The 15,242-nt window shown below is 46.3% G+C and overlaps 1 protein-coding gene across 1 annotated transcript in view; it reads right to left on the minus strand.

The window, feature by feature from the left end:
• Window positions 1–6,715: 6,715 nt before the first annotated feature.
• The window catches only part of TRAPPC3 (trafficking protein particle complex 3), a 9,050-nt gene continuing 523 nt past the window's right edge, over window positions 6,716–15,242 (minus strand). Inside the window, exons 2-5 of the mRNA XM_026657129.1 lie at window positions 11,520–11,617; window positions 11,141–11,240; window positions 10,154–10,336; window positions 6,716–9,570 (exon numbers count right to left, since the gene is read on the minus strand). Coding sequence (XP_026512914.1) covers window positions 9,451–9,570; window positions 10,154–10,336; window positions 11,141–11,240; window positions 11,520–11,617 — 501 coding nt within the window. The 3' untranslated portion in view covers window positions 6,716–9,450. The remainder of the gene's footprint in view (window positions 9,571–10,153; window positions 10,337–11,140; window positions 11,241–11,519; window positions 11,618–15,242) is intronic.

The raw sequence follows: 15,242 nt of genomic DNA on the forward strand, positions 1-15,242 counted from the left end.
CATTCTTCTCCCAGGGCCAGGAATAGAACCCAGAAATCCTGACTCCCCACTCGAATGACTCATCCACACCTTCTCCTAGCCCTGTTCAGCAGCTCCAGCATAGACTGCAAAGTAAATAAAAGTCGCTGAGATCAGGCTTTTAGGATTTGTTAGTAGCAGGGAAGGATTAGGAGCAGCCATTTCTCAAAGGTGTAGAAGATTGGACACCGTGGCTCTAAATCCTAACCTGCTCTCGGGCTGTTGTCATGGGTTTGGATGCCCAGGGGTCGCTGAGCAAGGAAGGGACGTGCAGGTGACCAGATGGATTTTGTCATCTGCTCTTCCCACGTTAAAACCTGCCTTGGCTCAGTAAGGCCAGAAGTCATCCTGCCACCAGCTGAAACCATGTCAGATCTGATAGGCTAAGTGAAATTGGATGGAAGACTTCCACTGCCAACCCAGGAAGTGGCGTTTGTGATTTAGGAGGTGGTGCTTTTCCCTGGGAGCCAGAGCAGAGCCAAGCATTCAATACAGTTTACCACTCCATCCCACAGCCATGAACTCCGCCATGGAGATTTCCTGGGGGGGCTGGGTTGGCTCCCACCACCAGGCGTGATGCCCTGGGAATTCGCATTCTGGTCTAGCAGAGCCTTGAGGATCGCTGCCCGTGAAAGGTCAGAGGAACAGGGTGATGCAGGGCCCCCAGGGACATGGCACCATTGGACTGATTCTCAGCTCACCCCTGTGAAGGCAGCGGGACTGTAGGTGCCAAGCCCCGTAGCTGGAAATCAAGCCGCGTATCTGCATGGCAAGGCTGAGCAGGCAGCAGAGTTCCCAAGATTCAATGCTTGCTGCCAACTGGGCCGTGCTGTGACCAGGGCCCTGCCGCTGACCTCACTGGTACTGGTGTAAACCAAGAGTGATTCTGCTGAAGCCAGTGGACTTAGAGCAGCGTAAATGAGATCAGAATCAGCTCCCTGGTGTGCTGTGAGGCTCTTTTCCTCTCCCTTCATTCTCACTCGGGTAGCAGTGCAGTAGCTAACTGGCTGCAGCTATGAAGTCCCCCTTTCCACAGCCTTGGGGATGCAGAGGACGAGACCCTGCTTTGTGCTTTTCTCTTGCTCACCTGTCTCGGCCAGGCAGCCCTAAATAAGGAGCAGCCAGGCCTGACTGCCACACCTCGGACAACTGCAGAACCCCAGTGATGTGCACAGTCATGAATGAACCGGGCATGCAGCCTGTCTCCTGATGATGCACCAGAGAGCCACAGCTGCCGCTATTCCGTGGTCAGAGAAAGCTGCGCACAGGCAGCTGGAGGCCGAGTTGCGGGTATGTGAGTGGGAGGCTTATTCACCCTAAACAGTCCCTCTTCCCCCTCCTGTAGTTGGTGTGTCCTCCCCTCTCACCAGACAAGGGGGGCTGTCACTGCTGGGAAAAGGCCAAGAATTCCTCGGGGAACAGAAATAAGGAATGGGTAGCTCCCCTGCTCCCGCGATTGGCACAGCACCTGTCCCTCTACCTACGCGTGTCCAGAACGCCCTTGGCAATGGCACCACACGCACTATTACCACAGCCCAGAACACCAGCACTTTTCACACTAACCCTCAGGCTTCCACTGGTTTGTAGTTTAGAGCTCTCTGGGGCACATCCTCAGAATCGCAGCCGGCCACCTCAGCAGGCAGATTAAATCTCAAACGTTTGGGCTTGTTTTTAATAACAGACTCCAAGCGGGCCGCGTGCTTGCATGCATCAGTGGGATTCTGCTCAGTGCCCTGCAGCTTTCGGGTCACAAGCCAATTGCCATTATACCAAGTACCGACAGGCAGCTGGCCCAGTGGACAGGGCCCTGGGCTGGGCGCTGTTAGTGCCAGTCCCAGCTCTGCGGTGTGACCGTCAGCAAGTCTCTGGGATTGTTGCTCCGCACGCTGTCTTGTGCAATTAGACTAAGCTCCGCAGGGCAGAGACTGCCTCTTACTAGGGCTGTACCTGGACGCCGCTATACACTGCTCTAACAGCATTTACCCGCCAGGTTTGACTGATGGCCTTTGCGGCTTAGCCCTGCCTTTGGTACGGAGTCTCCATTTCTTGCCCTGGGCTTTGGCTATTTGTTAGCACTCTTGAACCTCTTCTCTGACCTCAGGCTCCCTAGAAAGCCCCTTGCGCTCCAGCTCCTATTTCCCGGGGCTTCGCCTTAGACAGTCAGCACCGCTGCTCCAGAGGTGCAGCTGCCAACATGCCAGCTAGTGCATTTCAGGCTTTACGTTCAGTATAAAATACCCAGCCTGACCTGGGACCCGTTTACTATCTGCCAACCGACATCAGCAGACACTGCTGAGCAGCCCAAGCCATAATCGTGAGCAGGCAGAGACTTTGCTCCGTGGGGATTGCAGACTTTCGTGGTGTTACAATCCCAGCATCAGGCTGACTCTTTAAAGAGCCAAGTGGGGAGCCCGTTTTAAACAAACTACAGAACTACCAAGATCTGCAACCGTGCAACAGAATGAAGCTAAAATTCAGAGATGCTAGTTGCGCTAGCTACAGCAGCTGCACCGATGTGCTGTCAATGCCCTCTGCTGGTCGAGGTATTCAACAAGAGTTCTGAGCAGCAAAAGCACACTCAGATCTACCACCGAGTACAACAGAGAGGACGAGCTCTCGACAGGTGCATTTCACACTGTTTGGGTGAAATGGCCACAAAGCAAAGATGAAGCTGTCTTAGCACTTAAAAAAAAAGAAGAAAGAGAGCTCAGACTCTCTCCTGCAGCAGTTGCACAGCATCAGCAACAAATCCTACCCCTGCTGTGATGCCTACAAATTGCGTCCTGCTGGAATTGCTCAGACAAGTGGTGAGCTGTGATTCTTGCACAACTTTATTCATTTTGCTCTCTCATTCTCTCAATGGATCCTCTCCACATTTGTCAGTTCTGTCCTGCCTGAGCTCGCACTTTGGGACAGGGACTGTCTGGTCTTGTCTGAAGTGCCTGGCACAACAGAGCTCAGCTCCCAGGCAATACTGTCCACATGGAGGCATCGGGCCCAGCTTCATCGTTAGGGACACATTGAGTTTTATACTTAAATGTAAACAACCAATGGGGATAGAACAGCCAGCAGAATTCACATCTAGGGAAGAATTTCCCCCCCAGAAAAAAGTAACTGATGGCCTCCCTGGGACAGGGACTGCAATTGGCTTATTACTAGGAACTAGGGTGACCAGATGTCCCAATTTTATAGGGGCAGTTCCGATTTTTGGGTCTTTTTCTTATATAGGCTCCTATTACCCCCCACCCCATCCCGATTTTTCACACTTGCTGTCTGGTCACACTACTAGGAACAGAAACTATTCAGAACTGGTATTCTGCTGAGCTCTACAGAGAGTGTCCAGGCTTAGCTACATGGGGAAATGGACCAAAATAGCTATTCCAGAATAGCTGCCCTTGTGGACACTCTGAAATAATTAGTGGGCTTTGTGAGAACACGAATTACTCCAGAATACAGGGACTTTTATTCCAGAATAGAGTGCCCACAAAGTGAGCTACTCTGGAATAGCTAGTCTGGTCCCTCTCCCCATGTAGACAAGCCCTCAATAATTCAAGCTCGTGACAGGCTGGTTCCACTCGAGGATAAATCATTGGCAATTTCTGCTCTCTCTAATTGTATATGAACCCATGCTTTACACCTGTAAATCCTCTCATAGAGCCAATTTCACCTCACACTTTGCCCAGTTCAGCTGTGGCCCATCAGAACTCTCAACATCCCTATATGATGGAGTTGCAGCATTTGGTCCATAGGTAAGGCCGAGTTTGAGCCTGCTTCAAAATCCACTCTCAGCAAATAAGCCATGTCCACAAAATTGGGGCCCAGGTAGGTTTTTTTTTCCTGCAGCCTTTGAGTAACCAAATTAATCTTGCTATGGGACCGAGGTGAGCTTCATGGCAAAATAAGCAAAGCCGAGGGCATTTATCCAACACCTTCACCACTTCCGCCCCAAAGGGTCTAGCTAAAACAGGATCCAGCTCTGAAAACCCTTCTCTGTGCCCAGCTCTGGCAGGAGGTGAGAAATTGCTTTGTTCCCCTTTCAACACCTCAGCAAACTAACCAGGGGCACATTTCCCTTTTCCTGGTTCTAGCAGCTCTCTGCTACTTCCCCCCCTCCCGAGTGAATTCAGCAGGAGGCTGACACGGCCTCCCTTTGAAAGGCTAAGGGGCTCACTCTCAGTTTTTCTAATCTACGGGGGAAACAGACTTGAAAATTGGCATTTGGTAATGTTTGACTTGGACTCAATCCCATCGCCATGTGAAAGCAAAGGAGAGCTCCAGTGTTGTAACAAGTGTTATGACTACAATAGAAACAGGCCATGCAAGCTTGCACACTGGGCTTTGTAATCTTAAAACAAAGTGCTGTAATGGAGATCAAATCCGGATATTATTCTTTTCAAATGTGTGTGTGGGCGGGGGGAGGTCTGTTGGTTTTTTGCAGGGAGCAAGCTGGAAAAGGAAGTCTGACTCTTGGGAGGCACGTTCGAGTCCCAGCTCTAATGGGTAAAAGAGATTTTAGTATAGCCCCAAGTGGCATCATGGCATCAAAATTTGGCTCACAAGTGGAATAGCTGGAGAGCAAAAAGCAAGGGCAGAGGTGCTTTGGGGAGTGGAAGAGCTGGGGTTGCCGCACTGAGAGGCATGAGAATTGAATTGGGTGGGGCACAAGATGCTATGCTAAAATATTTTACAAATATTTAACTATTGTATTATGAAATTAGCTACTGTTGTACTATTTAAACTATGCCGGCTATATTGAAGACCCAGTATTCAGACATTTATAACCACATTAGGCATAATACAATTTTAATAATGATTTAAGAGAGTTTTAAAGGTTAGAGATATACTTTCCATTAGCTCTTTAGTGCAGTGACTGTGCGTGGATAGTGATATTGCATCAGGGTTGCTACCTACTACTAACAACAAACAGCTTTAAAGTATCTCCTCCTATGCCTTGGCAGAGCTGTATGGGAGCTCAGGTCAGGACTAACAGCATGTGGGAGAAGGTGAAGATTGAGGCTCATAGGCAGAGCTGTACACAGGGTCCGCACTGCAGAGAGCCCCCTGCTGTCACACAAGTTCCTAGGCAGCAGTGACAGAAAGAAGCGCAAGGGAAGTTTAAGTTGAGATTTTAGTCTCTAAAGCTCTTTTCTTTGCAGCTGCTGCAGTTATGGTGAATTAGAGATTTCTGCACCCTCAACCAGAGTCCATTCTTCCCACCGAAAACTTACAGCTTGTGTCACCCGTGTAACTGTATACTTTTTCGACATGGCTCCACAGCCAATAGAATGCATTCTGAAACTGCCTCGGTGCTGCTACATTTGATGGCTGGAGACACCTGCTGGCAGGTGTGTGCCATAGTTCTCAGGGCCACCTTCTTACAGTTTGGCACTAAACTTTTCCAGCAAAGAACGCTTGGCACAAATCCTACCCACCGAAGTATTGCAGACGAGATTTCCTACAGGCTGAAGACTCAGCGGAGAGTAAAAGGTTTCCATGCTGAGATGGGTTTTAAGTTGTTTTAAACAGAGTGATATATACTTAGTGAATTAGACAAACTGCTCAAAAGCAGAATTTGGGTCCCTCAGTCACTGGGTATCTATTCCTGTTTAAACTGACAGCATTTTTCCTCTACTAACCACTAAATCTGCTTTGGTTTAATCCCTTGCAAATCTCTCACATTTATAGGACCTCATTGGGAAAAGAAATACAGGCCACACCATCACAAACGGAAGCGTCTTCCATCAGTTTTAAGCCTAGTACCTCTGGTAGGAACATTATCCACTGTAAATTATTCAGTCAGCTACATCACCATTCCTGCAGCTTTAAGATTAGTATCTTTGAGCTAGAAAGTGCATCACAACCTGCCTTCTGCTGCCTTTTAGGACCTGTGGCTACGGGCATCCATTCACCCACCTCAGCCTTATTTTGCCATTGCTCACAGTGTGTTATTTAGCGTGGGAGAAAGTTTTCTGCATCATTGCCAGGTAAAGTTACCTTCATTTATAGTTCAGCACATTCTATTTGGGCCATAAGTGTAGGAGCAGGTTGTAGGCAGAAGAGGGAGCAAAGCACTGTGCTTAGATAAGCATCAAAAAGATGGAACCAGGACTTAAGATTAAGCTGTTTAGTACAGCAAAGAGTCATGGTGCGTCTACAGCCACCAAGCCTGTCATTTCTTTAGAGACCGAACAGAAAGAGGCAGCCGGGGGAGTGGGGTAAGGGCTAGATTCTCTCCTTGCAGTATGGCCAAGGCGTTTTCCTAGTGTAAATTTCTAGTACAAAGGAGCCACTTGTAAAGTTAGTAACTGTTTTGCAGAGTATGTTCACCCAGCACTGGCACACGGAATGCATACTGGAGAGGATGACCTTGCCAGAATGCCAGTTCTTGAATGAGCAAAAACAGAGTTTGTGCCATGCCCTAATGCGACCCAGCAAGGAGTCTGGGATCCACACACAAAAGCTTCTCCAAGCTACCATCCTTCTGGGCAAGAATTACACACACTTCCTTTAAGATAACCAATCACGGCTGTTTCTCAATTACCACTGTTGAAATTCCTTCCCACCACACACGCACGTGGCCGAACACATTCCTTCCACAGCACCTATCACCTTGTCACCCCAAGAAAGCATGCCACATCCACGCTCATCTCAGCCCCTTCCCAGACTTTACTGAAAGGATCAGGAGACCACTGAAAAGTCATCATTGGGATGTTTTTTAATGTAATGGCTTTTAAAATGCAGCCTTAAAATGGTTTACAAGGACCAATAAAGGGAAACAAATGAGTAATCCTTACACATCTTTGAAACACCACACTGCAATTGTACACCCAACACACACACAGAGCCATCAGCTCTGTCAATGCAACTCTTTAAATATAGACTCTTACTGCCCCCTTAAGGGAGAATTGCAAGATACTATTTTGGGCATTCAATTCCTGTAGCTATCGGAATTCATTCGGGTGAGGCAGGAATTCCACAATGGGTGACATTCCAGACAGCTCAACGTTCAAAACTGGAACTGGCATCCCACAGAGGGATATAAATAAGACAGTAGATGGACCAATACATAATAAGAACATTCACAATCTAGACAGTTCCGTTTCAAACCCTTCTGCACCCCACTCACTGACTGGGTGAAATGAACTTGGTGACTGTAGTTCACTTCATAACCATACCTACCTTTGCCCTCAGGAATCAAGTGAAAGAGGCAGGATTTGCTCAGAGTTGTAATTGCACTGAACTCCAAGGTAAATTCTGACTCAGATGGGGGAGCTTTTCACGGTCACAGACGTACCCAGCAAAGGATTTTACAGAAGTGGACTAAAGGGCATTTCAGGCTAGTGAAAGGCGACAGATTTGCAGTGTCTATCCCTAGCACAGATACAGCAGAGGTGGCAGCAGCTCAAGCTTCACTCACACCATCTTTCAGTGTGTGCTCATCTTCAACTTGGAGACATCCCCCCACTACAGATAAAAGGGGACATTTGTCTGCACAGTCCAGTCCACAACTTCCTGGCTAAGGCTGACATTAAGGTAGTCACAACTCATGTCCCAGAGGGGTTCATTTTGAAAATGCCTGTTAAAATTTGTCTCTCACAACGTTGCACTTAAATGCTTTTCATCCTCCAAGCACTTTGCAATGTTCAATTGAATTTTCCATTTGAATAAAGTGTCAAAGGGGGTGAATTTTCCAGCCTCTTGGTTTATCTTAGACCCAGTACCACTACTTCAATTCATTTAGTTATTCTAAACAAGAGCAGAGGATATAAATTGCTGTACCTTACCAATTAAAATAATGTGGAAACCTCTGTTTTAATCTAACTATGCACAACAGAAAGTACCAAAGTCCCATTTCACACTGCAGAGTATTTCTACATCATAGCAGAAAAGTGGAATTACATTGGCTGAAATGCATTTAGTACGTTGTACTGTTTAGATTTGATATCTAGATTTTGTCAGACAGTGGAAATAAAATCCAGGCTGTGTACACTATGAAATGCTGAATGCATTTCAGCCACTGTCATTTATTTTTTCTATTAAAAATAATCAGGGCATTATAATGCAATTTACTTGTCCCCCTAAGAACCTTATCACATAACAGAGTCAGACCACCACCATAGCACAATATACCCAGACAAGACTGTTCCACGGGATCGGCTCCTAGCAGCATTGTTGTGGGAGAAAAACTGAAAATTCTTGCCTCCAAAAAGAAGGAAGCAGGTAATTTGAATCTCCTGAGATGCTGGTTATGCTCTTCATCTTTATACCATTTTCCTCTGAAGGAAGGCGCCCAGCCTCCTGTTAGGATACTACACTCTAAGGCAGCCTTCCCTGTCTAATCCTTAAGATAATGAGGTTTTAATTTTATGTGTATTTAACTATTAAACTCAGAATTAGTTATGAGTAGTTTGCCTTGAGTAAGAAACTGAGATCAGTGCGTATCTCAGTGTATATTTTGGAGAACAATATTTAATAACAAATGTTTCAGACCAAATATTCATAGCAAGCTAACCAGGGCTATTTTTTTCAGCAGAGACTGGAAATGTTCATAGGATTAGTGCAAAAGTGAGAGCCTCGGTGTTCTAATATGGCAACTGAAATTCTGTTCTGCTAAATGAACTAAGAGCCTGATGCTGCTGACCCTCAAATACAGTCCCTGACAAACCAGAAGTTCGCTTTGCCACCAAACCCCTCTCACCCAAGAACACCATTACCCCAAATGGAAGCAGATCATTTGCACTGAAAAGCCCCCAAACTTTATTTTGGATAAAAAGGGCTTGTCTGAAGTGCTCTGCCATCACTTTTTCACTCCATGAGCCTATTGCAGAGTTTTAACTACAGACACTGTGTCCTCAGTAAGAAGAGACAACTGGAGAGAGTAGGACCTACTGTGTGCTCCATTAGGCGCTTCCATTCCTTTCACTTTATAGGCTTCATTCTTTGCTGCTACATACATGTGTTAGCCAGTCAGTCACATGCGTCACCCCCTCCATCTGCAAGCCTAGCATAGCCTTCACAAGCATCAGTGGGAGCAATGCATGTGTCTCAAGAAGAAAGCAGCTCCCGTGGTGGGTTCTCTTTTGGTTATGAAACTCAGTCCCATACTTGAACCGCCTGGAGATCTTTTAGCGTTTAAGGAACAAACTTTGCCCACAGCTGAATATCCAGCTAAAAACTGAGTGTAGAAAGAGTCTCTGTGGGTCGTATGAAAAAGTTATCCACCCTATGAAAATCTTTAGAGTGAACCTGTGGGATAAGTAGAGTAACCCAGAGAGTTGTCTTATATGGAAAATGGAAATGTAACAACGTAAACAGTCAGTGAGTCTTTAGGAGTTGGAATTTAAAGGGGGCACTAAATCCCTACGAGTCCATGACGAGCTATAGGCCACAGCAGCTGGTCCCTCCAGTCCCTTGGGGAGATTGCGCTGTGGCTCACTCCTCTCCAGCCGGGAGATTGTCTTCAATCCGCCTAACAAACTTCATCCGTATTTCTGTGACGCCATCTCCTTTCAACGTATCCTGGACAAATTTCACGTCCACGGCCATCTGAACCTGGGGGACAGAGGAGAAGAAAAACCAAAAGGAAAGTTGCTATGAAGTTAAACTAACAGCCTCCCTGTTATCTGTCCGCCCCTTAAGATAGCGTAGGACATAGGACAGGACACGTCATATGGGGTCCTAGAAAGGGCACTGATTACTGTATCAAAGATCACTGCCTATGGCATAGGGGGACAAGCCATTCAGATACTATGGGGATGGGGCCATATCATTCCCTAGACAGACAAACCTCCCAACAAGAGCAGCGGTTGGGATTCCCTTCAGAACTCTGCATTGCTTCTAGAAGACAGAGTCCAGCTAACCCATATCCCCAGGGCATCTACACACTCCCTCTATTCATCGAGGCAGAGTTATAAACTTTATGCAGCACAGACCCTTCCCTTAGGACAATACCAACCAACTGGCTTCTCCAGTTCTACTTTGCTCTTGACATAGATTCACAGCAAGAGAAAACATGAAGACCACAAACTTGCACAAGGAGGTGGGTTGAAATGTCTGCAGAAGGTTCCAGGTTTTCATTTCCAGCCAAGACCTCCACAACTCCCCCACCCTTCCTGGGAGAGAAGTGAAGCCTCACCATTTCCAGGGCTCCTCGCAGCACCCCACACAAGAGGTTGGAGTAAATAAGAGATGAGTGGTTATCAGGCAGCTCCACAAAGTCCACCAGAGGGTTATTTTCCAAGATGAGGGAGAACTCATCGCCTGCTGGGCTCCAGTTGGTGATGCTCGGGGTGATGCCCAGATACATTTTAAATGCCACCTATTGAGTTTTATGGAGCAGAGACAAGCAATGACCCAAACAGTAATATTTCCCGTCAACGCTGTTCATCGAAGAATCTTAATGAGCTTCAAAATATTTACTAAGGAAATCCGACCCTTGGCTCCCATTGAAAGTTAAGAGGAGTCAGGGACCTAACTTCCTTAGGTGCTTTGGAAAATCCAACCCAAAGCTACCCACCAGCCCTGTAAGTAATTTTATCCTCTTCTCACAGGTGGGGAAATTGAGGGGAGCAATCTTCCCTCCCCAATGGGAAAAATCCAAGAACACTATTTGAATCAGATTTTGCCTAGTTTGGAGCAGTTTCCATGTCCTTGGGTTATTTTCTCCCCATATTCAGGAAACTCTAGTTTGGATACAAAATGACTTCAAAGTCTCTAGTTAAGCTCAGGAAGCAAGAAGCCACAAGATACATTTTAGAAGTCCTCAACTTGGGGTTTAAAGACGTCACTTGTTAGAGGATTCTCTGCACCTTGAAGTCTTTAAACCAGAAGTTGAGGACTTCAATAGCTCAGAGGTTTGTTACAGGAGTGTGTGGGTGAGATTCTGTGGCCTGCGTTGTGCAGGAGGTCAGACTAGAAGATCATAATGGTCCCTTCTGACCTTAAAGTCTATGAGAATACAATTTGTGCACCATTCATTATCTCACTCTTAATCAGAAGCTGTGCCCCTGGTGACCCACTGCATGGTTCTTCTTAACAGTCCATGAACAGCCTGGATATGGTGCTGGGACATGCATGGGACCAGCACTGATAAAGGCATGCAAGGTTATACTTGGAGGATTACCTTTGCAATTACATCTGCAGTTTCCCGGAAGTCATGGCATCTTCCTACATTGGACCGGGCCAGAAAATCTTCTATTAATCGAACTCCAATGTTGTAGCCCCTGTCAATGCACCAAACAGCAGCAAACTATAGAATCATAACAGCACAGCTCAAGGAAAATGTTCTAAATCTATGCAATAAAGCTGTGCTCTGAAACTAAGTATGTGAGGAGATACCAAAGGAGGGGAAAATATTTTGTTTAAATTCTGAAAAACCCACAAGTGAACAATGTTCAGTCTGCCGGTTGGGTTGGGTGCAGAAAATAAGGAACAGCAGTTTAAGCAGTTCTGCCTACTACAAACAACTCCCCCAAAGGATTCAAACTCCAACGTTAACTTACATTTTGTCAAGCTGTTTATTGACATCTTCGTCGTTCTCATAGTCCTTACACAGCTGAGTGACCAAAGCTCCATAGGTCAGAGTGAAGAGCTCCGAGCTCTAAACAGATTCAAAAGGAATTTATCATCAGCTGGGCAGAAAAATCCCTGGGCATTTTTGGGTTTTGTTCCCACCCTTACTTTAGTTGGCCTGGAGAGGGGGCCAGAAAGCTTCCAATTCAAAGGAATCAATTACTAAACCAACTCTGCAGAGGTCCCAGATTTCATATTTTAAGGAAACTTTAACCTCACAGTAAACTTTAGTATATTTTAAATTCTTTGGGGTGCTGCTCAAAGGTGACAAACTGGCTGCCCCAGAGACAGAAATCTTCCATCTCCAGCATATGAACCACATGGGCAGAGGCAAAGCACATTCCCCTACACGCACCCAGTACACACTGCACTCCCCACTAATGTGTCCAGCCCTGAACTGAAGGAGCCATCTATAAGGCTGTTCAGTCTCCATTGTCATTCAATCCTTAGCCTCTCTGGTGGACTGCCAGTTAGTGTCTCTAGATCATAATCGGCACACACCATTAAGAACTGGAGTGAAACCTCCAAGTCGTTTCATACAGCCCACCAAATAATCTCTATCATTGCAACCATTTACAACTACTAGCAATGTGAGCTAGATTTGGACTAGTGACTTAAAGAGGTGATAGTGTACATATCCCATGAAAGCCCTCAACCACTAATCCATATTTTACCTGTGTCGTTTGCACTGTATTTCTCAGATTCCACATGCAGTTCTCTTCATTAGAACATAACACACCTCGCATTCATAAACTGATTTTTTTTTTTTTTTTTGGTCAGTCTGATAGTTACATCCCAGCCCCCAAAGGTGATTTGTCCACAGCACATAATTTAGCACAAAAGGCTATATCTGCTCACGAAGACCAGGACTGGAACAGCTGGGACTGTTTCAGGTCAGCACTGAAGTATACTGGTAGACCCTATGCAATGCATCTGCACTATGCCCAATTCTAATCAAGATCATTTTTCTTCCACAAGTGCCAGATTCATACAGAAGATGAATAAAAGAACAGACGCTCTCTCACAGCTGCTCCCACTATATTTCCTGAGCCTGAAGTGATTAAAACATGGTTAGTGTTTTCTCAGTAGCCATTAATCAGAACAGCGATTACCAATTCATTCTCTCCTAAGTGTCTGAAAAACAAAAGCAAAGTATCTACACCAAAGTTAGTTTTTCACATTATCTGAAATAAATGTAATTACTCAAGGAGACGTGTTATTTTTAATAGTTAAGACTTTTGGTTTTATTTTTTTGCAGCTGTTAGAAATATCATGGAAAGTCTAGTCTCAAATTAAGTAGCCTATCACCTACCATGAGATGCATAGATGCAGAAGGTGAAATGAATGGCAAATACCAATACTACAGAATGAAAGCAGCAGGCAGGCAGAAAGGAAGGGAAAAGAGACAACATCAGAGTTAAGTGAGACACGCTGATCACACCACATTCTGAACAAGTTCACACACAGCCAAGTCTGAAACACAGGCAGGAATCACTCCCAAGCTGCAACATTCAATGAGTAGAACTTGGATTTGTTAGAAGCTATAGAGTATTCTGTCCTGTCATTAAGAGCGAATGTTAATTAACAGGGTCAACAATGGGAGAGAATACATATCTAGGCTCTCCTGTTGGGGTAAAGGAGAATCAGCGAAACCGGCAGGAAAGCCACTAGAATTACAGCTCTAGAGCTCTGGCATTTATTCTTTGTTTAGCATTTACTATGCTAAATTCATCATTGAAAGTCAAAGATTAAGTTTACATTACTCAAAAATGACACAACAGAACGCCCCTTTAGCTCAACTGGTATAGTCAGGAACCTGGGGGGGAAAATTAACCAACATGCCAAAAAGGTTAAATTATTGTTAAGGGACCAGGTCGTTTCAGTGAAGCCACGTGCCTGGCAGCTGGACAGACCAGTGGGTGAATAGATGGAGAAAATCCAGCTGTTACCAGTCCAAAGTGTTTAAATTAACTGCATCCTGTCATCAAGCTTTCATCTACTGCTTTCAATCTGAAAGAAGCGTATAAAAGGAGCCCACAATTGAAAGGAAGAGGCTAGAGGATGCCATTTAGTAATGTTCAAATGTTACAGTCAATGCACCTATACAATTTAAAAATACCTAAAGTCACAGAGATGTGACCTGTAGATCAATGCTTGGTTTTAAGTAATCTGATAGACTCAAATTGCCTATCAGCTTTACAGCAGGTAGCCTTTTTGTATTTCATTCTCATTTATAGATGAAAACACAGCAAACTAATCATTAACCTAAGTTTACTTGGCCTTTTGTACCATGTCAGTAGCATAATACTATTGTGATAACAAGAGTGTTTGAATGCTAATTAAATAAATCCAATGCCTTAAACACAAAAGCCGTGTCCACACAAGAATAATGGAGTCAGTGGCCGACAAAGGGGGTCTGCAATGGATGGAGCTCAATTACTGCTGAGTACAAATTCAGCACCTGCACCCATTGCTGAAACCTGCAAACTGCAACAAATATTCATCTTAGTGTAGAAAAGGCTGAGGGAGAAAATAAAAGTAATGAATGAAGTTCTATTTAAGTCAACAGGCCACATGCACTTGTGACTTAATGGAGCCATTATATCAAGGATGAATGAGTTTGGCTCCATTTATCTTAGTGTTGAAATGTAAGCTCTATACCTTTGCTCCTCATATCTTTCACACTCCTAGGTTCATCTGGAGTGGTAACACAGAATAAGATTATAGACGGGTAAGACACAGACGTGGCATAACCTTTTCGGAAAGGCAATGTGTGGTATGTACTGTGCAGTTCAAAGGCACATTTCTATAAACAGAAACAAAGAGCCTTCCTGCTCTTAACCTAAGGAAGCCAGGATTTGGCAGCAGGGATTTGGAGCAATCAAATTTTTGAATTGCTCCGCTCCGGCTCCGGGCAAACCTACTGGTCCACGCTCCAGCTCCGGGCTCCGCTCCAAAGCCCTGTTTTGCAGCACTATTACACTCAGCATTACTTCAGCTCCTTACACTGTGGGTGTTGCTCTCAGAATTAGGATAGCTATGGCTTAAGACTGATAACTCCCCACATAAACATTAACACAAGCCCCTACTACAGAACCACCACCACTGTCAGACAATGCTAAGCTCCTAACACAGCAGCAGCCTCCAAGCACGGTGGGGTGCATGTTGGGGAGACACGGCAGGGATCCGGGGGGCAGGTATTTAAGGCATCACAGAGCTATGCGAGATACCCCCCACCTGGGGTGGAGTCGCTGTTCTGCGATGCAGGGCTTGGAGCGGGCACAGGGGCACCCAGCGCGGCCGGGGCGCTAGTCAGCAAACGGCGCCCCAGACTGACCCCCGCGGGGGAGGCAGCCAGTCCCTGCACGGCGCAAGCTGCCCGTGAGGCCCCTCCACCGCCACCGCGCTCACCCCACGTCGGAACGGCTGGGAACCCGCGGAAGGCGCAGCGGGCCCGGGCTCCCCACCACACCCCGCCCCGCCCCTTCCCCGGTCTCCAGGCACCGCCCGGACACACACACTCCGCCCCGGCTCCAGCCCCCCCGGTCTGGACACCCCCGTCCAGACAACCCCCGGTCCGGCCACGCCCCTCCTCCAGCTCCAGGCCCCCCCGGTCCGGCCATGCCCCCCCCGGTCTGGCCGCCCCCCCCCCA

The sequence above is a fragment of the Terrapene carolina genome, unplaced genomic scaffold (assembly GCF_002925995.2).
Source record: "Terrapene carolina triunguis isolate 2854851 unplaced genomic scaffold, T_m_triunguis-2.0 Scaffold236, whole genome shotgun sequence".
Lineage (NCBI taxonomy): Eukaryota > Metazoa > Chordata > Testudines > Emydidae > Terrapene > Terrapene triunguis.